General features: G+C 41.3%; 1 protein-coding gene across 1 annotated transcript in view; it reads right to left on the reverse strand.

The window, feature by feature from the left end:
- Positions 1-2,803: 2,803 nt before the first annotated feature.
- The window catches only part of LOC115426392 (zinc finger SWIM domain-containing protein 6), a 45,376-nt gene continuing 23,758 nt past the window's right edge, over positions 2,804-24,421 (reverse strand). Inside the window, exons 2-14 of the mRNA XM_030144494.1 lie at positions 23,740-24,096; positions 22,313-22,461; positions 19,667-19,817; positions 17,912-18,091; positions 16,916-17,086; positions 16,656-16,802; positions 16,325-16,471; positions 15,271-15,531; positions 13,439-13,574; positions 7,755-7,912; positions 7,378-7,541; positions 5,629-5,710; positions 2,804-5,524 (exon numbers count right to left, since the gene is read on the reverse strand). Of these exons, the coding sequence (XP_030000354.1) occupies positions 4,659-5,524; positions 5,629-5,710; positions 7,378-7,541; positions 7,755-7,912; positions 13,439-13,574; positions 15,271-15,531; positions 16,325-16,471; positions 16,656-16,802; positions 16,916-17,086; positions 17,912-18,091; positions 19,667-19,817; positions 22,313-22,461; positions 23,740-24,096 (2,969 nt within the window). The 3' untranslated portion in view covers positions 2,804-4,658. The remainder of the gene's footprint in view (positions 5,525-5,628; positions 5,711-7,377; positions 7,542-7,754; positions 7,913-13,438; positions 13,575-15,270; positions 15,532-16,324; positions 16,472-16,655; positions 16,803-16,915; positions 17,087-17,911; positions 18,092-19,666; positions 19,818-22,312; positions 22,462-23,739; positions 24,097-24,421) is intronic.

The raw sequence follows: 24,421 nt of genomic DNA on the forward strand, positions 1-24,421 counted from the left end.
ATACTATTGGTCGCACGAAGCCTGAAAATGGACTTTAAATGAAGCAGGAAATATCAAGTGCCCAGCAGAAAAACCTCAGAAAAAAAAAATTAATACATGAATATTTAGTGAGTCCACATTTTCCAGTGAAGGTGGAGAAGATATTTCTTAATATGGCTTCGAACATGACCCAATAGGTCTTTATGACTCATATTCTGAGGATTTTTAATAACCACTTATATAGATTTTTTTTTCCTCTGAATTTATAGCAATATCCTGGTTTGAAGAAACTGACTTTTATTTTAAGATGAAATGTAAGACACATTCTGCCTCACAGCCTTCACCTGCCACTATAATCTTTGCCATACGCAGCACTTTAAGTCTCAAAAAATGCTTTGCTGTTTGTTTGACTTGAAACGCACTTCTATACATGAAACTGTACAGCATTACAGATCTACAGTTCTGCAGGAAAATGTCAAGGCCTTGATGTGTTGTGAAGTCGCTGCAAAGTGTGTGTGTGTGTGTATATGCGTGTGTGTGTGAAAGAGAAAGCGAGAGAGTGAATGCTCTAGATAGGAGTTTTGATGGTGACGGTGAGGAAGAGGGCTTTTGGCATGAAAGGGGCCAGTGTGTGATCATGATGTCATTAGGAGTATACAGTGAGACAGACTGGAGAAGGCTGCTGTACTGCGCTACACCCAAGGGACGTCATTACCAACTGGAACTGAGCAGGGACCTGAGCACAGGTCAGACACACAGGAAGTGGTCTTGCACACACACGCGCTAGTGTACACTTACATGCATGAGTGTGTTTTTTTTTTTTTAATCCAACACACACACACACACACACACACACACACACACACTCTATTTTTCACAGGCAGGCATCCATCACATAACAAATGGACAGCTCTGTCTGGCCTCTGACAGCCGACGGGTGCTTTTGTTGCTAAACCTGACGAATTCCTCAATATCTAAGTGGACACCTCCACGGACAAATGTTTCTCATTATCGAGCATACAGATGGACGACGCACGCACGCACACACACTCACACACACACAGACCACAGAGCTCGTGCTGTGCTAAGTTGCAGTGTGTCTACCGGTGTAGCAGTCCTCGCTTCATTACTGTTCACACACAGACAGTTGCAGTGTTTTTGTGTCAATGTTTAATGAGGGGCTGGGAGTCTGGGGACCTTACTGCTGTCAGGAGCTCCTGTAGTCTGGAGCTACCACCTGTTCCTATTCACTCCCTAAAGGCCTCAACACACACACACACCTACACACACACACACACACATACAGAAGGAAGACACATGCAGACACAGAGAAGCATGCAAACAAGAAGAAGCACGCATAACAACATGTCTATACAAACACACACACATAAACACACCTGACAAACTACATACACTGATTTAGTCATCCTGTGGCACCACTGTCAGTGTCGGATGCATGTAAACAGGTTATTGTGGTTGGCTGAGCCTGGCTGCCTGACAGAAGCTACAAAGACCATGGGAATATCAATTGATACATTTCATATTCTTCGTCAGCCCATCGAGACGACAGCGTGAAAGCTGCTGCCAGTGAGAGTGATCCCTCTCTGCCTTTTTTTGACACTGCCGTTTGATGGAGATCTGAACCGTCCTGACTGATGGGAGCCCACTGATATGCAGACCAAGGCACGCCTCCCAACTCACAGGCCGCATCCCATAATGATCCATGACAGACTTTTTTTTTTTTGCAGGAAAACAAAGAAACTCTGTTGTGTTTTAGAGGATGCAAAAACTCAGCTTTTGTACATTTCAAAAAACTAACTTTTATTAAAACAAAAACGAAAACAAAAAAAAAATCAATTATTGACTCATTAACAAGATTATAAAACAGTGATTTAGTTACATAAATAAATTGATATCGGTGTATCAAATCTTAATTTCATAAGCATGTATACATGGGTCATTGTAATAAATAAAATGGGAGAGCGGAAGATTCCTACACAAACAAACAAACAAAAAAAAATAAACTAAAATAAACAGCTAAAAAGACTCAGAGGAAATCGTTTCTGAAGAGAACAAGAGACACTGGACAACGTATTTTTCACCAAACACACGTGAGGGATTGCTTTGTTAAAGCATGAGTTACACAGCCATTCACTTACTAATTAAGGACACTAAAGCTGGGACCAAGGTGGGTTGTCTCTCACCTCTTAGAACGCGTTTGGTTGTTAGATAGATCTCCTGTTTGGTTACTTTAAAGCGTTAAGACAAGGCAAGAGAAAAGGCTGCTTTTATCTTTAATAAACGAAAGATAGAAGAAAAAAAAAAAGATGCACAGGTAAGAAATATCAGATATAAGGAAGGTAAAAAGGCAAGTAATGATAGGACAGCTGAACATTGCAGAAGAGACACTGGAAATTCTGTGATGTTATGTGAACTGAAGGGAGAACTGAGGAGATTTTATTTTTTTCCTTTTTGATCTTGTGCATAATTATCAATGTGAGTCTTACTGACTTGCACGACTATTGAGTTACTCAGGTTATATTATTGTAAAAAGAGGCAGACTTCAGCCAAGACGCGTCTTTAAATGCATGTGAGTCCGGACATATACTGTATTCTTTTTGTTTGACCAGATTCATCTCCAATTAGCTTTGACATAAAGCACATTATAGATTTGTCCTATGCGGTCCTATGGAAAACTAGGCTAGGACAACAGCTTACATGCATAATTAAGTACTTCAAGACATACTTTATTTTGTTTTCAAACATTTATCAACTGATGGCCTCAAGCGGCCTACCTCTCTCCCATTCTATACTTTAGTCAGCAGGAAGTAGCTAAGACAACATTGTTCTCTCTCTCATTTTTTTTTTTTTAACAATTTAACTTGCGTTTCCAACTGGATCCAGCGTCTCAACTATCAACATATGTGGCTTTGAGAATCCGAAAAGCCGACAACAACAAGGTCAGTCTGGTCCTTCTGATATGTTCTGTTTTCAACAAAAGAGAAACATAAAAGACAAAGAGAGAAGACAAAAGAGAGAAAGAAAAGGAGAGCGAGAGACCAAACTACAGCGGCTTCAAGTATTTCACATTACATAGAATACTCTGTATAAATTAGTTAACATATACTTTCAGATCCTCCATATTCAGACATATACTATGGCATATATACAGAGTACAATAAATGCTCGCTCATGTTGTGTCATGTTTTGTCTTTTTCCGTAGTCAGTCGTTCATTTGTTCCGCCTTTTTTTTTTCCTGTGTAGAGAAATCCCTGAGAACGTTCTGGTTGACAATTACTGAAGTTTCCACACAATGAACTATAACAGTAGAAAGCCTAATTTCTATGATTCACATGCACAGAGGGAAATGACACTGGCCTATTCTGAAAATAACGCACTATGGTAGCTATGTGTCGGAGCCAATTTTTAGGGTGATAAGTACCGTGGCCATCAGGCAGGGGCAGTGACGTACAGCAGAGCTGAGCGCGCAAACACTCAGCAGGAATCTGACTCCATATCTCCACATAACCTTGGTCTCACTAGTGAATCTCCTGTTTAATTAACACTGTCAGCTATCATAGATGATAAATATCATGATAGCAAAAAAAAAGAAGGGGAAAAAAATTGGGAGCAGGTTTAATACCATATCATGAGGTAGTCGTCTCCCTCTGGGTATCTGCTTTAAGTAGAAAACTAATCACATCCATTATGTAGTCAAATTTGGGCTGCACCTTTACTACATTACATTAATGTAATAATAATACTTATTATCTTTGATGTGCAGTTGCTGTAGAGCCTGCATACTGTCCTCTGTCTGAAACAGGTACTCATTATGGAGGTGGGTGAAATTACAACAATAACAACATGAGTTAGCTAAGAGCATTGTTGTGTGTAATGAAGCTAATGCCTGGGACCCAGAGAAAACTAATGGCTGCTCAAGTGCTGCTGATGCTACTGCTGTGTCTGGAGAACTGCTGATGGCGGCTTTCTGTCAGTGCTAACCCAAGCTGTGTCGAGCCGAGTCGAGCCGAGCTAAGCTAAGCTGTGCAGTGCTGACCAGCGCCCGCTGCTGCAGGCCTGGACAGAGGGAGGTGCTCTGTGTGGTTTAAAGCCTTAGTTTCTCTTTGAGGATGCCGAGACATTTTTTTTTTGTTTGTTTTGTTTTTCTTCTTTTTTTTTTGTAGTTTTTACATGAGCGCTATTGTAGAGGGGCTTCAGCCACTTGACAACATATAACTCAATATACACTGAAAAAGGGAAAAAGATGCTTTAAATCATAAAAATAAAGAAACAAATTTAAAAAAAAAAAAAAAGCCATTTCACTTTTCATTTTCCTCTCGCACACATGTAGAGAAATACACACAACATTCACAACGTGACAAATTTCCTCTCTTCTGAAAAATAAAAACACTTCTGTACACATAGTAGTAATAATATTATTAATAATAATAATAGTAATAATGTTTATAACAATAACAACAGCAAGAACAATAATACCGCATGTGGCTCTGTTGATTTTTTTTGTCATCTTTTCCTTTCTCTTTTTGCTTCATTCTACAAGTCACATCCCTCTTTTCACTTGTTCTGTTTTTAAGTCCAAAAGAAGTTCAAAAGGCAGACTCAAGTTAATAGAAAAGTACTAGAGTGGGAGGGAGCTTTTGGCACCCCCAGCCTCACCCTCAGCCAAACCTCTCCCTCACCAGCATCATTAGTTTCTTTTTGCCCTTGTAGATCTGTTTCAGGTTGTCTATGAACTGCGTGAACTGAATGTGTCCGTCGTGAGCCATCATGAAAGTCTCCCGGGCTTTCCCCAGAAACTCGATGAACTCGCTGTAGTGGCGCGGGCTGATGTGCGTGAGCCGCGAGTGTGTGGTGTTGATGTAGGCCCCGATGGTTGCATCCAGCAGCTGCCTGAGTGGCGCCTTGTCCAGGGACATCAGCTTCCCAGAGTTCCTGCGACTGTGCAGCGCCGACACCATACCCGGTGTGGTCAGTGTACACCGCCGCAAAATGTCCGAGAGTACAGTGGCGCACTTTACACTCTTCACTACGAGGGGGATAACAGCGGCCAGCTCATTCTTCCCCAGTGAGTGGCTGAGAGCGCAGGCCCAAAGCACATCATTGATGGCCGGGTGTGTGTCCTGGTTGTAACTGAGGTTCAGATGAGCCATGGCTAATGTCGCCAACTTATACGCCCTCATAGGGTAACCGCGGTGTTCCATGTAGCGAGCGATAGTGAACAGCTGTGTGTAGCTCATTCCTGTCGCCGCTGCATCCAGTACAATCTGGTAGGCTGTCTCGAAGGCAATGTGGTCCTTTTCACAGAGTGTAAGAGCAGAGAGGGCGCAGTTCTGGGGGTCCTTCATGGCACACTGCAGGGCGAGAGTGCGGGCAGATGAAGCCAAGTTCTCCTGCTGGTGGCAGTCCAGGTGGAGGCGGACGATAGTGCTATTGGACATGACAGTGGTGGCCACAATACTGGTGGCTTCTGTGGGGGTGAAGAGGGTGAACCAGCTCTGCATGATGCTGTCCAGCGCATACACACCTGCAGCACACAGGAAAACCGGAGAAGTTGAAAGGTCAAGCCGTCACATCTCCACAGTTAATGCATTATAATACAGCCCATGCAAACAAGTCCGTGTCACTTACCCACTTCAGTGGCACATGTGACTAACCAGCGAACCATCTCTCTCCTCCTCCAGTTTAACGTGGACAGAGTTATTCTCATCACCTGAGAAATACAAAATGACAACACTATAAAATGCTAAACCAGTGTTTTTCAACCTTGGGGTCGGGACCCCATGTGGGGTCACCTGGAATTCAAATGGGGTCACCTGAAATTTCTAGTAACTGATAAAAATAAAAACTTACTGATAAAAAAGATATGGTGAGTTGAGAGAGACAATCACAATACATAAAAGACATGACAAACTCTGAAGCTAAAACTGAAGCACTGTGGTACTGTTTATCTGTCAAATGTTCATTGTGGTCGGTTTCAGATGCTGCAGCTCTTTCATAATTCATAGTTTGAGTTCTTGTTTGTTCAGTATTAATTTGCAGCCTTGTAAATCCAAGCTGGACTGACTGTACCAAGGAAAATAAAATTCTCACTTTGTGCAGTAATCTACACCTGCCTTTTCTGCCTCCGTCCATAATAATATACATTATATAGACTAAATGTTGTCTAAAATTAGCATTTATATGCAACATAGTATAGCAAACTATTACATGATCAAAAACAAATTAATTTTAGCAAAAAAAAAAAAAAAGTCTCCATTTTGAATGCCTAGGGTCATCAGAAATTTGTGATGTTATAATGGGGTCACGAGCCTAAAAAGATTGGGAACCATTGTGCTAAACCCTATAACAAAGTACAAGAAGCTTAAGCACCTCTAATATTCCCACTGAAGACCATTAAATATAGTATGTGTTACCAAATTAAAGCATGACTTCAACAATACACTTAAGTACTGTAGTGTAAAAGCTCAACAATCTCTTAACAGACTCATATCTCTTATAGTTGAAAGCCTTTTTAAATAATTTAATATGGTAACAAAAGCCTAAAAAATACTACACACTGAAGTTAGATGGTCTGCCTTATTCACCCACAGGGTTACTTAAAGTCTATTTTAGATTAGCTTTCACTTTATCTTCAAATCTATTCCACTACTACTCTATTTGTGAGAAACGTATAGGCGTAGACACTTTTCAAACCCATGGCTTATTCTCTCTGTCCGTTCAGAGTTCTGTGCCTGACAGGGAAATGCTACTCCATTTACTTAGAATGAAGGAGGCTACAAAATGGCCTGAAACTTCTGAAGCTAGTCTCATTAGATGCATCCAAAGTAATGTTAAGCAACTAAGCAGCAGGCTCATTCAGCTGTAGAAGGTCGGCACAAGTCATTTTCATAATAATAGTGATAATTTGTTACAGTGTACGACTGTATTATTTATTTTGACTGTTGTGTATGTATGATGTATTTGTATCTCCTTAGCCTCACAGTCACATTTTTTTCAGATCATAGCTAATGATACAACATGAAGCAGCAGTATTTGTAGAGTAAAGTTACACAAATATCACAATTTGGCCATGCATAATACTTAGGTAATTATGCTATGAGGCTAACAAATTATGAATTTATGGCTGCAGCCTTTTCTTAAACCTTGTTAACTGTGCTGATGCCCTTCTTGGCCGTGATGCTCTTGTAAAATGGATTCTTAATGTCAACAAGTCTTTTCTGGTTAAATTACATTTTATTAAAACATCGTAAGTACATAAAGTATATACCAGGTCACTTATTGCTAATGCTAAAAAAAAAAACAAACAAAAAAAAACACTGAGACATGATATGTAAACATGCATCCAGTTTTACCGCATTCATAGGTACTCGTGCATACCTGCAGTCCCAGCTCCAGAGAGACTTTGAGAAGTGTGATGTCGGGCAGGCTGTCCATCAGAGTGGCGATCTTGAATGCATCTTGTGCCAATTTGAAGATGTGAGACGAAGAGTGAATGTTTTTCTGGATGGACTCCAGGACTGTCTCCAGCCTTCGACTGTCACCTGAGTGAAGAAACAAGACAGGAATGTTTCAGAATACGACAGAGATGATAACTGCACCTGTTTGCATATACAGTGCAGTTTTACAGTGTGTGTGTTGGTAATACCATCTGGCATCTTACTTACACTGAAAAAGTCAGCAAAAATCGTATTTTCTACATATTTTCTTCTATGTATTGTGTTCATTTCTGTGTGGATTTGGGAATATGTGTGCACCTTTGGCTGCAGTGAGCATGGTGGATGCCAGCTCACACTGCTGAGACTCGATGTGGCTCAGGGTGAACCAGCGTGGGTAGCGGTTGGGCACGACAGACACGATGTGGTGGGGTCGCGACAGGTCACTGGACGAGGCCGTCGACTCCAACACCGGCAACCTGACAGAGGACAATCAGAAACAGAGCTGAGTTAGCAATTCACACATCCAGGAGCACTACTCTGCAGACGAGTTATTACTGTCTGCATTATCATATTTTCAACGTTTATGAAAATAGTAAGTAAGTAAAGCTTTATTTATATAGCACTTTTTAAAACAACATGTTACAAAGTGCTTCACATAAAGGAGAGATAGATCAAATCAAATCAAATCTTAAGCCAATTTACAGAAACCCAACAGAATCCTCCAGGAGCAAACACTTATGACTGGTGACAGTGGCGAGGAAAAACTTCCCTTTAACAGGCAGGCAAAATATTTGAACAAAAGCTGACACATTTGGAGAAAACGGAAACATGAATAGTATTTTAAAGGGGGGAAAAAAGCAGAGAGGTGTCGACCGAATGTGAAAGCCATCACACTGAAATCACTGCTTTCTTGTTATGGTGATGAGCAGACTTAAAGACAGACAGAAACACTGTACAGACAGAAAGAGTCTTCATTATGAGTAGTCTGAAAGTGACTTCAAAATGGAGATGACTTTGGTGATCACAGGGGGATTAAAGTTAGCCTATCCCTGCAATTTACCTCCAACCTAGTACTTAATCACCTAGAAACCAAGGTATAATTAGTATTTTCTTCACTCTAATTGGTCATAATGAAGTCAGTGCCATGCAACACCTGCTAGTGGATAAAGCAGCTCACTAGTTCCTTTCATTATAATAAAACTGACAGGGCCAAGTCTTCACCAGCACCAAAAGCACCAGCACCATTACCACTGCGGCCAGCTCATCTTCTATTCTGCTTCACTTCCCTTCCCTCCGCTCCCACCTCAGTTTCAAAGGTCTTCTTTCCTTCAGAAGACAGCACAACCTGGCCTTCTCTCAGCCAATCACAAAGCTAATTGAGTCCACGGGGAAATTAAGGAATTCACCTTCCAGCCCCGTAAGGCTGGACACACATCAAACAAATACCGACACACATGAATGAAAAGAGCCAGCGCACCCACACACACACGCATGCATGCACACCACACACGCTCAGATAGACACACACACACACACACACACACACACGCACACACACACACCTGCCCTTTTGAAAACACATCAAAGCAGCCCTGTAAAAGCAACGTGATGCTAAATGCCAGTTTCAATTTCAGAGCAAAGTGCATGTGATACTGTAGCCACCGGAGTGAAGGCATGTACAAAAATGGCCTGGTCTTCACTTAGTTTTTTGCCCAAGAGGGCACAAGCAGGCCTCGTCTCTCAGAAGAGAGAAGGTGACAAAACCCCAGCCGAGATACGTGTGAGTGTGAACACTGACACTTAGTGTAAAATGGGGATGTTTGGAAGCCTTAGCAACAGCCAGCTTCATTCCACACACATCTAAAGAGCTGCTAAAAGCTTCCACCACACTGGGGCCTTCTGGAAGATTCCTGGGGTGTAGCAAAGCAAAAGAAAAAGGCCCTGGGTAAAGATGGAGGCCTCATCAACATTCCTGTCTTTGTTTGGTTTTCACCAGAGAGCCAGAGGCCTCCATTGGATGGGAGCTTGAGAGGCCTGGACTGCTGAAAAATAACCTCCTCAAAATGTTGGGAGGAAAATCCATACTGGGCTATTGTTCCATAAGAAACAAAAAGGGAAAAAAAATCCTCACAGACTCCTCTGAAGCACTCAATCTATGCACAAGTACAGTGTATTCCCTGCCACGGGCGCGCTCTCATTGAGCACCTTGTAAACTACTGCAAAATGGTGCACATCCGCTATAAACATGATCATCTACTCTGCGCAATAACACTGTAGAAACTCTCAACTCAATGTCAAGTGTGCTTAAAACATCAAATTAAACTCATATTTCTTTACTGCTCTGCCTCGCCTAGATATAAATGTGCGTTACCAATGATATACAGTAAAAAAAAAAAAAAAAAAAAAAACACTAAATGGGAGAGCTGTAAGAGGCAATCAATCCTTGTGTGTGGTTGTGAACAGGAATGAGGGGGGCGGCTTTGGTGTCAAATGGGTCCTGTGGCACTGTAGCACCCTGTCACATCTGAAAGGGCCACAGCAGTATTCATAGCAACACAAATATTCAAGGGCGACGGTGCAGACTCTGTGGGGGAACATGGTGGATATCATGAGCTCATGTGGCATGTGGAGGTAAGCGCAAGATCCCAAAGATTCTGGACGGATCTAGGGTCTCAGTTTTTTTTTTTTTTTAACCCATAAAGACCCAAACATCCATCACTGACCAAAAGCATCTACTGATCTAAAATGTTTAATACCTACTGATCCACTAATCCTATCAATACATATAAATAATTGGTGTAAAATACAGTTTGTCATCTTTTCATGGTCATCAGATATGACCCATTTGGACGTTTAGAGGCTCCGTAGTGAAAGAGGAAGCACCGTCATCTTCTACAACATTGATTCACCAGTAAAACCCATGGAGTTGGATCAATGACAGTGGATGGACACACTTGATTTATGTTCAGTTAATGATATATTTTACTGAAAAAGTCACTTTTTCTGCAGTTTTCTTTGTTTTTGATATAAAAATCCTTAACTTTAATCTGATCTTTTATGAACATCTACATAATCAGTAAATCAAACACAGGGAAATATCTTATTCATACTGATAAAATACAAATGAAGGATACTGTTATCAATAAATGGTGATAAATCACTTAAGAAAAGTTAGATATAGAGAAAATTTCATTTGAGAGCTGACATAAAAGTAAGCTGGGTCTTTATGGGTTAAAGCTGTTATTCCTTCACCTTAAAGACAGTATCTGTGATAATCCAATGTCTGATTAATTTGACTATTCTACATGAAAAATCATCAACTCACAAACAGATATTTTAAGATCACATTACTAGAACTAGAACTACATTATGAGCTATTGTTTTCCTGAATCACCCTTACTATTTCATTCATTAAAATAAAACAGAAGAGGATGATTATGTAAAATACGACTGCAAAGGGACCACAAGTATGTGCACATCCATACTAATGCATTTAAATTAACAGAGCAAAGTGTGCAACAAGTAAAAGAGATGAAAAAAGGGTGACATGCTGATAAAAAGCAGTCCAGCCACATTTTACCTAAATCCTGAGCCTCTTTTGGTTTCTGGTCAACATCACCATGACTACTGACCTCTCTACCTCATGGTCTTTCCCCCTTCTGACTGTAAACACCCTTCACTTCCATAATTTATCTAGCACACTTCTATCAGCTAAGCTACACATCCGCTGGAAGGCCTCCGTTCTATACACAAACTTGAAATTTTCACTGTGACCGCTAAGAAGCTGGAGAGGTGACCCCAAATATCAGTTCACAGCTCCGACATACCAACTGGTAAAGAATTTAAGACGAATCTACAGCTCTTTGTTTAGCTTACAGGAGTTTTTAGATTTACTGGTGCTGATATTGCTCTGTTCTTTTCAACAAATGACCTATGTTTACAGTACGCGTCTCTATAAAGAACAACTAAATTCCAAGCGTCTCGTTTTACAGCCTGGTTTTTCATACAAACTGTAGGGTGATTTAATTATAAATTGATGAAAATGCTGAAAAATTAGCGTGCAGTCAGAGGTTACGATGTGTAAAAAGAGAAGGTGTCAGCTCTCTGTGAATGTCATTGGTATATCATTGTCTCAATTAACGCTAAGACTGCATTTATGCTATACACTGCTGCATATTTAAAGATTATGGATTATGCAGAGAATCAAAGGTTGTGGATTACAGAGGGGATCTAGATTCATTAGCATTGGGACACTCGTATCGCATATGGAAATCTCATATGATAACAGGCGACTGGGAGTTGTGTTTTCCAAAGAGTTGAGATAAGGACAGCCTCATGAGAGCCGGCAAGCTGCTGCTCCTTCTTCTCCTTCTTCTTCTTCTTCATCTTCCTCTGTTGCTACAGTCAAATTCTGGGCAACTCAAGAACTTGTTTTTGTTTTGGCCGCTCACACCAAGTCATCGCACTGCATATGCTGCCCTGGCAAGCTTCAAGGCATGCTTTAATTAGCCTCAGCTACAGCACATAAATACACAAACACTTAAAAATACTATAAATCTACTGGATGTGCACACTCTCATGGATATAGCCTCATTCTTTTTTTTTTGTTTTTTTACAAAGAGCTGGTAGGAGAAAACAAGACAAATAGAGAAAGGAAGTGGAAAGGGAAAAAATGCGTGCAAAAATGAGAGAGAGCGAGAGAGCTAGACTTTCCCTCTCTCCTTGTATCAATGATAGTGTTATAATGGGTCCATTAAAATAGCCCTGGTTCCTTTACCTCCTCCTCTATATTTAACTGTCCGCTATCCCGTGGGAGCGAGGAGGTATATGCTATCATATTACACTACGCTACATTACACACATTCATTATGTGCTGAGTAGACACCTCTGGCTCCCAGGAGCACCCATAAGTGGCCATATTATTCTAAATCGCTGGTTTCACACCCCAAGAGTGAGGATGGAGGCGGCAAGGGGAGGAAGCAAGGAAGGTGACGGGAAGTAGCATGTGAGGAAAGGGAGAGGCTGACTCAGGGAAAACAGGTTTGGGACATGGGTTAGAGGCAAGTAGGGGACATGTAGAGGTCAGGAGCGCAACCTTGAAACCACACGGCCCCTCCATAAAAAGCCAACCGTGTAGTTTTGGTTCTGTAAGCACATTATTTCAATTCCTGACGCCTCCTAACTGGTTAACTGCAGGGGATGTGTGAACGGTGCGTTTGCCTTATCTGTCGCCCTTTTGTCCGACATTATAGTTCAAGCCTTGAACACATCGCTTCCCATTCATTTGCTAATCATTTTGACAGTTAGTGTTTTTCAGTGTTGGACTATGAGAGGCCCGGCTTTGTAGAAACACAACAAACATCTTCCCCACGCTGCCCTGTCCCTGTTGGCCCTGCATGTGTACGTGTGTGTGCATGTGTGTGTGTGTGTGTGTGTGTGTGTTTCCTCCTCATTACAGCCACACTAATTACAGTCTCATTAATGTAATTAATATTCACTGATCCAGCTCCCACTAGTCACAACATCAAAACACAGCAGCACAGACTGATTAACACACATACACATGTACACATTATCCACAGATTAATACACACAGGGGCTTAATATAGAGAGATCACATGGACAACACACAGTCAGGCCTACAAACAGGACGGACCACCAGCTACACACAGACACACAGTGTATGTAGTTTAAGTGCGATAAAATCTTATGATTTTGTAAAATGCTTAGACAAATCTGAGGCCATCCATGAATTTCTGGTCACTGACATTTGAAATCTGAATTGAAAGTGGGTGAAAGCAATTTGGGAAAGTAATGTAAAGTCTAATGAAAGCTGGCTGACTACAATTAGTCTTCGCTTTAGTGAACCGGCCATATTTTTTAAGCTAATCATCAAACCGGCTCATAAACGCAAACTTTACTTCGTCTCAATCAAGTCAAAAGTCGATTAAAAGTCATTTACAAGATCTGACACACAAGCACACACACTGAAAGAGACTTACCGCATAGCTCTCAGTGCAATTTTGTACGCCAATTCAGCGTCGTGAGGTAGGAGAGAGGTGAAGAGATAGCGGGCGAAGGTGTGCATGGGAACACTCTCTCTGTGGACAATCTCTCCCAGACCAGAGTATGGACCAGCTGCATCGACGCACAAAAAGAGGGGTTTGTTTTAGTGATGAACACCAATAAAACAATAATAATGTGATAACAACAGTGTAAGTACATTATGGTTTGTGCAATTTGTAACATATGTGAAGAAAATATCATGAATTAATCACTTTTGCCACTTAAAGCTGAGAATGAGTTTTGTCACCAATTTTTCATCAAATCTGAGTCATAGCGTAAGTATCATGATTCTGTAAGTCTTTCCGTGATTACTCACCTGAATCTCTTCCCTCATGGTGAACAGTTTCGAAGTGTACTCCACCAGAGCTACGTGCAGCTGCAGTAGCAAGAGGCAATGAAGCCGTTTCCATGTTTGTTGCTGCTGCAGCCATAATGCAGCTGCCATAGCTACGCTTCCCACAATTCATGTTGCAACAACTTTCCGAAAACGCCCGACTGACCTACTGGCTCTGTTTGTAAACAAATTGACTGTTTATGGTGGAGTACACTTCGAAATTGAGGGAAGAGATTCAGATGAGTAATCACAGACAGACTTACGGATTCATGATACTGAGGATATGACTCAGGTTTTACAGATTTGATGAAAAATTGGTGACGAAAGTCATACGAAGCTTTAATGGTGGAGTCATAATGTATCTTAAAAATCATTCATTTTCAGTGAAAATCTTTATGCTTCCTGCCGAATGCTTCAGTGTCTGTTGTCTGACCCTCTACAGCGGTAACAGTGTGCAACATTAGTCATCATTAACTTAGAAAACGTAACTCTCTATTCTCAACAAACAACCAGCTCTGAGCAAAAGCACAAACCTCATGTAAGCAAATACACGTTACCTACTGTACCTTTAAATATCAGTGTATGTACAGTTGAAACCGAAAAAAGGACTGACTCTTTATTTGACTTTTGTTATTTATATACTGTAGCGTAAAATGAAGTGTCTGCTTATATACTGTGCGCCCCCCCTCAGCCAGGAACAGCCAGAGCCACGTGGCATTAAAACAAACTGTGACGTCAAAAACCATATGGTCGTGTGTGTGAGCTTGGCCTCATGCTCTCTTTCTCTTCCCTCCCCCTCTTTCCTGCACTTCCCCTCGTCTCTGGTGGGTTATTTTAAACCCCAACAGGCTCCTAAGCCACAGACCACATCACACAGTGGCGCGGCTGCAGCCTCCAGGGGCCCGCGGAGGCCTCGGAGCCTGGTGCTCTATTAGTAACGGAGCCAGAGGTGGGTGGTCGCGCCAGGGCAGAGGCATGGCTGGGGTTTGGGTGGGGTCTAGAGTTGAGCTTGACTGGGCCAGGCCCTCCAGGATGTGACACCCCCTCCCTCCTCCTACCTCCTTTTCCCATAACCAAACCCCAGTCGTCGCATTCTGTAAATGTACACACTGTTGTGTGTGCACGCATGTGTGTGCTGACACAATACCCCTGGTGTTACTGTGTAAAGAGCTCATTTTGGTCTGGCCCAGGGCAGCTCAGCCTCTATTTGCGCCACAAAATGAAAGGATAATAAATAGTGAGACAGAGTCCAATGTGTTTTTTCCTGTTTAAGCAAGAAAGTGTAAGCTTTTGGAGTGTGGGAGGAAAGTGGAGGGAGAGAAAAGGACTGCATGGGGTGTGTACGTATCTGAATGTATGCATTTATATATGTGTGTGTGCGGCTTATAGTGAAATAAGGGAGATTAAGAACTGAAATATTACCATCTTCCTCACCTTCTAATAGAAAGACAGCTTGTTTACGGAAGATTTTGACCAGGGAGTCGTCCAGTTCCACTTCTTGCAGCTTGGCCAATAGCTGCTCTTCATTGCGACACACCTTCTCTTGAGCATACAGCCCATCGGGCATCACCCGCTGCTGACCCAAGCCAATCAGAGCCGTCTCCACTGCCAGTGCCACGTACGATTCGCCATCGCCTAGCAATCGTTGTACGGGCATTCGCTGGAGATCGGCGCGGCTTACTACACTTGAGCAGTCTGTGAAGAAGAGATGGATGGGAAAACAAGAGAGGTGGAAGCGGGTTAAATGGGAGTGCGATGGTATAAAGTGGTGCCCTGTGTTTTTGTTATTCTCTGAGGTTTGGGCACCAGATGAGCTTGTCTCCTAAAGACAACCGGAATGTCAGTCACACAGCAGAGGTCTGGACACAATGACCATCCAAAGTAAAGATTAACGCCACTGGAGCATTCTTTTGTTCAAGGTTTAAGGCAAATTCTGCGAAAAGAGGAGGCAATGAGGGACGCAGAGTTATAGTAGCTTGGGGAGGAGAATTTAAAAACCAAAAGGAGGAATGATAACATAAGAGAAAGAGACTGAAGGTGAATTTGTATAGAAACTAGGAGTCCTTTCATCTCCATTCTAATTTACATCTAGAAAATGAAATATCTGAAATGCAGGATTTATGGATCTTGGTAATCAAAAAAGGCAGAGATGTTTAAATCAAGTATTTTATCAAGTCACAGTAAAATTTAACCATTGATAATACACAGAACGTGGAAGAAAAACTGAATACAATCTGTAAATGTTATGAAGTTTCTTAAATAATTAGGAATCATTAACAGTTTACACATTACTACAGTCTTAGTAGTGTCTTCAGTTCAGCAGCACATGAACAGGATACGTTATTCTAAAACCGTATAATAAAAGTAAGTAGTAATATACAAAAGATACAGCAGAATCTTCTTAGATTTTTGTCAGCTCAGGATTTACTGGCTCATACGCTGCAACAGAGCAAGAATTATATTAAAAATGTACAATTTATGTTATTACCTGAGAGGTCTAAGCAGGTATTGGATCCCTCCTCCCCTGCCCGTCCTGACTCTGTCAACGTGCTGAACAAGGTGCCGATGGGATCCAGGGGGTGTCCCACCCAGCCCTCCATGTTGGTAATGGAAGTATGGCCTTTATGGAGCAGCTCTGAGACAAAGAAATGGTTGTTATTTTAACACAAAGTCCTGCAGACTCACATATTTTAAAGCATATATGCTCTGTAAGGAAATGTGATTTGCAGAGAAGCTTCAGCAAATAAAGGAAGAGAGGAAAAAAAAGCATTCAAAGACCCCTGCGTTTCAAAGACTGATGCCCTTTGAACAAGTTTCACCTTTCTTATGTCGACGAAAGTGCTCTAGTTGCCTCTGCTGTTGCCGTCGTAACGTGTTGACCACAGCGATAGCCAATCTGAGGGCTTCTCTTGGGTAGCCGTGTGAACGCAGGGCATCCACCCTCGCACAGGCCGTCGGTACATGTTCTGAAAGAAAGGCGAGTTTAATGTATTCTTTCAGTGAATGCTGCACATTCTCAAAGCAACCTGCGGTGTATGAATTTCTTATTTGAGTTGCACTTATACACATACACACTCACCATGCCACAAAGGCCAGCCGCGTGAGTCAAAAAGGGAACCCTCCTGGTTGTCATGGTAACAGTAGTTGGCATAGAGGTCACTGGCGATAATGTGCTGCAGATGACGGTCCTGCCAGTGCAGGTCACAGGCCTCAATGGCCCGTGTGAATACAGTCCTGTGGGGTCGCATCTCTGCAGAAGAAGCAGACATGTCATTGTGTAACGAAAGCTGTGAGACTCATAAGAAATAGAAATTTAAAAACAGAATGGTCGCAATTAAACATGAAAGACCAAGAGAATAAGGATTTTAGTGTGAGTATGAGCCAAGATCCAAAACCACTGGATATATTTCCCAAAATGCCTCCTTTTTCAACCCTACATGTGTAGTTCATAATTCAAAGCCTAGGCTGAAACTTTCTTCATACAGAATACGTGACAGAACTGCTTTAATAAGATTATTTTTTTCTCATTCTTCAATCAAATTTGACTTCAATTGATAGAGTGTAGCTTTACTTTTCCTGTGGCACAAAATCAGAGTTTAACAGTTAGTTTGCTGTATACTTGGTCATTTGGTTGTTTTTGTTTTGACAGCTCAAACATTTTAATACCTATTAATGACATGTTAATATTTGGGCATTAGCATAATTATTGAAAACAAACATAACCATCATCTCGAATATTGGCAGTCTGTTTCGGCTTCCCACTGCAGAAAATCTGCCAGAGTGTTTTAAATCAAAGGGAGACTGTGTTTTTGTCTAAACTAAGCAAAGGATTTGTGTGTGAATGTGCTACATGGAAAAATAACCTCTAACAGATTGACTTCTTGGTTGACAGTTTTTAGGCAGAATGGAAAACATGCTCAATGAGATTTTGGGATGATTCTTCCTTGTTGGACGGAAGTTACTCTTTCAGTGTCATAAAGCTACAGTACATGTGACACGCCTCACCTGTACTGCTGGAGAAATCGTTAACATGAATACGTTATTGACAGATATACAAAACTTGTCAATCTCTGACCTTGGTTGCCATGAGCACCCTGAGGCAGTGAGTGGGTGAGGTTGGGCAGCTCGTTGCCGTGGTTACCATCCTCCCAGGGGCAGACGTCCACACTGTTCCATCTGCGCAGCTGGCGCAGCCATGATGACTTTTGCTCCGGCTTACAGTGAGGATTCAGTACGATACACATCCACAGGGCACCTGGACGAACACAACACAAACACACACACTTTAACTTCCTGCCCTACTTCCCAGTGTGTCATGATGACGTAAGCGGTGAGTCACACAATGCAGGTAGGTTTGTCCTTTGAGATTTTTTAAACATCCTAAATACAGTTATCTTGCACCACTGAGAGCTGGAGGCAGTTGTAGATGTGGTGCATTCATAACACTGTTCCTTTTTCTTTCAGTGCACATTTTGTATGCTGCCGCCATCTTGCACTAGAATACAAGACTCTATGAAAACAGAGAACTTAACTAGTCCCGAGGCAATGCTGACTGCACACACATCATTTTGGAGTAAATTGGAACAAACAGAATATGAAAAGTGGTTAAGTCTCTGGGGATGCAAGCACATTCAGGGATTTTACTCTCAAGACTGCTGGAGATATGTACACTCCACTGTGTGTGTGTGTGTGTATGTGTGTTATTGTATTGTGTGCATGCATGCATGTAAAGGCAAAGAGAGTTTGGGAGAAAGGACGAAGACAAGGACAGAGACAGAACATGAAGAAAGAAAAAGAATACAAAAGGTACAGAACAGAGGCAGAGCAGAAAAAAAGGGAAATAGAAAATGAAATGGGAGCAGAGATGATTTGGATGAGGAGACATGGGTGAGGACAAGTGAATGAGGCATGGCTTTGTGTCTGGAAGAGAGGACTAGCTGCAGCTCAGAAGAGAGAAAGACAAAAGAGGGGGAGAGAAAGAGAGAGAGCGGCGCCGAGAGGCAGCATTCACCACACATCAGGGGGAGTGATAAGGACTTGGGAAGAAGGGTTTGAAGTGTGGACTTCAAAGAGACCGTACACACACTTCCAAAAATACGTGGGATCGAAACAGATGAGATCACTGCGCTGTCCTCACAAAGTGCAGAACAAGACCAAAGGGAAAAGAGAACATCATCATCAACAACGGCAGCGGCAGCGGCAACTTCAGCCAAGACATTAGAGGAAAACAACAAAGGCAGCAAAGACAACACGACTGCTGTCCTGGTGACGGGCTTGTTGGTTTAGTGGGTTGCAGTAAAGTGTTTTGCTGTAGGTACAGTGTGTCTGTCAAGAGAAGTACACACTAAATCAAACCAAATGACTGCGTGGCGGGCAACGCTCTGTCATATCAACTAAATATATAATATGAAGTGTTTGAAAACATTACACAGGTCATAATATTTGGGGTTTTGATGAGGTGCGATGTGCGGCTTGTAATTCACAAAGACACTCTTGCTGAGCTGCCAAGTCTACAATCAGAGTGAGAGCAAGTGAGGAAGTGATGAGTGTGTGTCTGAGAGTGTGTGTGAGAGTGTGTGTGTGTGTGTGTGTGTGTGTGTGGGTGCTGTCTGGGAAACAAAGGACAAATAAACAAACAGGAAAAAAAAAATGTGTGCCTTTGTGTCAATGTCTGGGTTCAATCACCCACCTTGCTAAATCTGTTCGTGCCGGCGCATACAGGGAAAGCTGTGTGTGTGTGTGTATATGTGTGTGTATGTGTGTGTACATTTGTAGGGCAGCGTGTCTGTGTGGTGTGTGTGTGCGAGCGTGGTGTCTTTTTCCTCCTCACCTAGCTCGTCCCAGAGCTGTCTGTACTTGTCGGTCATGGTGGTGCCCTGCTGTCTCCACAGCGCCAGTCGAGGGTCGGCCATGAACTGTTCTGTGATCAGTGTTAACATCCTCGCTCCATTGGAGTCACGCATCTTCAGCATCTCCCTCACCTACAGGGGAAGAGAGGATGAGACAGTTATGTACACACATGTAGGGTGTACACAACATACACGCACACAAAGTAGAATAAAACTAACCCTGTGTTTTATCACACATCACACACATTATAGCCTAAGTAAATGATGGACACACACACACACACACACACACACCCCTTAATAAAACAAAATCATCCTATAAAAACACTGATTTTGTTGTAGCTCTTTCTACATCTGGATAACACACTTTCTTTTCATTCTGTACCTGATACATCTATAGAAAATGACCAACTGTTGTTATTCCACTCTTTTTTTTGTTTCTTTACGTACAAATAAAGTTGCCAGAAATCTAATGATGCACCCAAAAAACCTAACAGTCACTCAAATAGTCACACAGTTCTCTAATTTTGTCATTTTTCTTGTAAAATGTTATTCTAAGGACAGGTTTTTATACAGCACAAACACAACTATGCTGTAAAATGCAAACTATTACTTCTAAAAATCCACAAATTTGTCTATGTTTATGTTGCACTGTAAAATCTTGGTTTGAAGACAGACTGAAAAACTTGTGAGGAACTTTCCTTTAACCATTTGACATGCTGACACTTTGTAGTCATTTTTTACAACCCCCTTTTTTTCAGTACTTACATATACTCCATATATGTTTTATTCTATTCAGACAAGGAAGGTTCATTTAGTATTAATTACTACTGTTAAATTATTGCTGTCATTAGTACTACAGTTATTTAAGTTATTACTAAATAAATTCAATCAATATTTAGATTCTTTCTGCTGTGTGATACATTTATAAATCATATGTATTTTCTATTCACTGTACATTCTGGAGGAGGAATCCTTCCTCTGTGGCTCCTCTTGATGTTTCTATCACATTTTCCATTAAATGTTTTTTGGGGAGTTTTTTTCCTCACTTGTACAGAGAGTCTGAGGTCAGAGGGTGTTAAGTAATATCTGGCTACATAAATAAAATATAATTGAATATTTGTTTTACTGTGGAGAGCATCCTTTTAAAGCAGGAAACACACAAACCATGTCCAAATAGTCTTATAGCATAACTGCCTAAATCACACACTATATTATGGACAAAAATGTTGGGACACATTGAATTCAGGTGTATCTTTTCTAACAGGAGTCTGGGCTACAAAACAACAATGACAAATGTCATAATATAGTTTTATATTGTGATAAATATTATATTGATTATTACCGTAATATTGATGTTCATATCTCAAATCAGCATCAACAGGACATCTTGCAATCTGTAGCAATGGTATGTTCCAAAACCTTTCTCAATATACTTTATAAACATCAATATTTCCTTTTTAAGTTCAGTGGGTGATGTGAAGGAAGTAGATAGTTATTTGTGGTAGAAAATCATTATTTACAGTCAGAACGCAAAAAAATATTTAGGAATTTAGAGGTAGAACATTTCATTCAAACCATAATCATGGATAAAAAAAAAAATCAGTGTTGAGAGAAACTGACTAAAAACCATCTCAGGCATTTTAGAAGCAAAGACAACAATTTAAATAAAACTTTATTTATCCCAATATAAAACTATATTATGACATGTGACATTATTGTTGCGTATCTCAGACCCCTGTTAGAAATGAAACACCTGGATTCAACGTGTGCCAATACTTTTGTCCATACAGTGTACGACTTAGACAGTTATGCTACGAGTCTAACGATGTCTCTTTAGTCCAAGACACAGAAACGTTTACCAAGAAAACATCACACACGTAGGTACACATACAGTGTGTGTGTGTGTGATTTTAGGACCGCTCAGAGTTGATGTTCGCGCTAGTGCTAATGTGTGCATGGCTGTCGACGTGGGTGTGTGAGCGCGCACAAGTGTTTGCAAATGTATATGTGGGTGTGTGTGCTGAAAAGGATACTGTTAGAGCGGGCATCAAAGAGCACGAAGGCGAGAGACACTGTAAAAGCCGAGCACGGCGGATGATAATGGCCTTTGCTTACAGACTTTACATTGCACGCAACACATTAATGCTGGCCTAGCTCTGCCACTGTAATAGTAGGCAACACAGAGAACAACACATCCCTCGTGTTTGTCTAATAGTGGGCACAGAGTACTATATAGTGCAAGCTTTCTGTGTTTCTACACCTCTTTCCTTCTCGTTTTATCTTATACCGTCTCTTCCTTCCTCATGCAATTAGCTCTAACTAAGAGCACCTTTAAAGTACGTGCCAAAATTTGTACATTGTTTTGTCTAGGATTACTTTGAACAAAGATGGCCTCCTTTCATAAGAGAACTGAAGGAGAAAAACAAGAGCACCAGAGAGGAAGAGTATATTTATTAACAGGACGCAGAGGAAATGATCAGGTAAACCCGTAAAAGGGAGCGAGTGAAACCTCAGACAGAGTGAAGTGTGTACATGTGGTTTTGGAGATCAGGTCCGGTATGTGTTGTATGCACATTGTTATGTTCTCTATGTGACTGGGTGAGCGCCGTTTGCTGGCTCCTGACCTTGCTGAAGAGCAGGTTGAGCTGCTTGCCCGAGCCGTGGTAACCTCCCTGGGAGAGGAAGAGCTTAACTTGCTCCTGAACCTGCTCCTCATCCAGATGCCAGCAGTTCTCGTCGTCCACACTGGCTCCTGCTGTGGGGTCTGGGGCCCCTGCGCACACACAGAAACACAAACACAAGTCGTATTATTATCAAATCTCTGCATTATCCCCATGATTTGACCGGTATAGACTATTAATTCACCTACACAGGATAATACGCAGAATCCAATTTTAAGCATGTTATTTGTAATAGAATCCTGATTTATACTGTCATGACACAAACTATATTTTTAATATGAATTTCAAGTATCTAGTCCTTGTCTGTTTTATTGGCACTAGATTTTATCCTTCTTTCCTAAGGGTATCTAAGAAAAAGCACAAGGACATTACATTTCATGATAGGCAATAACTGAATGAAATGCATTCATTAACTCTAGAAGTGGTTTGACAAATACAGGGTTGTTTTTTATGGCTGATGGAGACTGATAACTGACGTCTGGCATGTACATGTGTTTTTAGTAATAATGATAATGTGTCAAAATAGAGCATAAAAATATAAACTTCAGCACAAAACTACGATGAAATGCTTTCACGCACATGTTTAATTAAAGAAGAAATATTGAACTTTATCTTAAAACAAAAATGAATGGAGCTACCAGCAACATTTCTTTTTAATGGTAAGAAAAATTAAATAAATAAAAGAACAAAATAGGTCCCAGAAGGTTAAAAAGCAAATTACAAATGAATAAAAAGTACAAAATCTTTTATTAAAATGTCTGGGTTTGCTGTTAAGAGTCCCAATTCAGACAGAGAGAAAGAGAAGCCAAAGCAGCACTTTCTACTCTATTTTAGTGTATAAAAAAGCATACTCAAGTGCAAAAAAATGGTAGGATGCCTAAAATGTAGTTACACGCTTTACTCAAGGATACATCCAAGCTGTTGATGATGATGAAAACTCCCTCAACACAGTAAAAACTGTCCATTTTTAAAAGTTTAGTTTTATATTTGTCGTCCTTCTTCTTAAAGCCTCCCTCACATCCCTCCTTTGTGCTTTCACTGGCTCCACTTCCCCTGCTTTGTTTCAAGTTTTCGTCTACTTTTACTGAGGTAAGCAGCGAGTACAGTATTGATAATAAGAGATATGCACCTTTCTTTGTCCCTCTATGAACCTCTTCATCTCTTTCTCTCTCAAAAGTAAATACCAGGTCTATAGTGTTGATTAGAAGCACAGTGTCTCTCCTTTACTGCCTGAATCTCACTAATGAGTAACATTGATCCTGCCACACTTTACCTTCGTCACGCCATCAATACACTCACACATATAGAGGCAGGAACACACATCAGCATAAACATGCACACAAGACTCCTGCGAGCGCTCTCTTCCTCACCGTGGACCTGGTTGATCTCCGAGTTCTGGGACAGGATCTCGTCGGCCAGTTTCTGCGCCGTAGGCAACACTTCGGTGTGGTGGACTGAAATCAAATACTGGACAAACTTCTGCAGCTGGTCCCTGCTCATCTGGAACAGTGTTTCTGAGATGGGCAGGTGCAGTTTGACCTGCTCGGGCTTCCGTACTCGATAAAGTGATAGCGCCACTACATGTGCGCAGTAGAAGATGTCTTTGTTGCCGCATGTGCATGTTACTGCTGTGATTTTGCAGCGGTCGAAGCTGACACTGACGCTGCAGACGAGCTCCGGGGACGAAGGCGTGGCCGGGTCTGTTACTGTGCCGCTCAGATGGAAACCTGTGAGAAAAGAAAGAAAGAGAATGTCATTAATTTAGTTTTAAGAAAAGCGTTCTGTGTTTGAAAGCAGCTCCTGTCATCTATTCTTTGTCTCTAAATGCATTTCCTCATTTAGTAAGTACTTATTAAGTTTAAGCCGAGTCAAATTTTCAAAGTTTGACCCAATAAATGATGATAAGATTGGACATTTATCCTGCTCCTTAATGGCTCAACAACTGTTCATCTTAAAAGTACAGAAATTGAGTTGAATGGCTTAATTCAACTTTGTGAATGTTCCCTTTATTAAATGACCTTATGGAGGAAATTTCATTGAGTGTGGATGCAG

Source organism: Sphaeramia orbicularis, chromosome 9 (genome assembly GCF_902148855.1).
Source record: "Sphaeramia orbicularis chromosome 9, fSphaOr1.1, whole genome shotgun sequence".
NCBI classification, from domain to species: Eukaryota; Metazoa; Chordata; class Actinopteri; order Kurtiformes; family Apogonidae; genus Sphaeramia; species Sphaeramia orbicularis.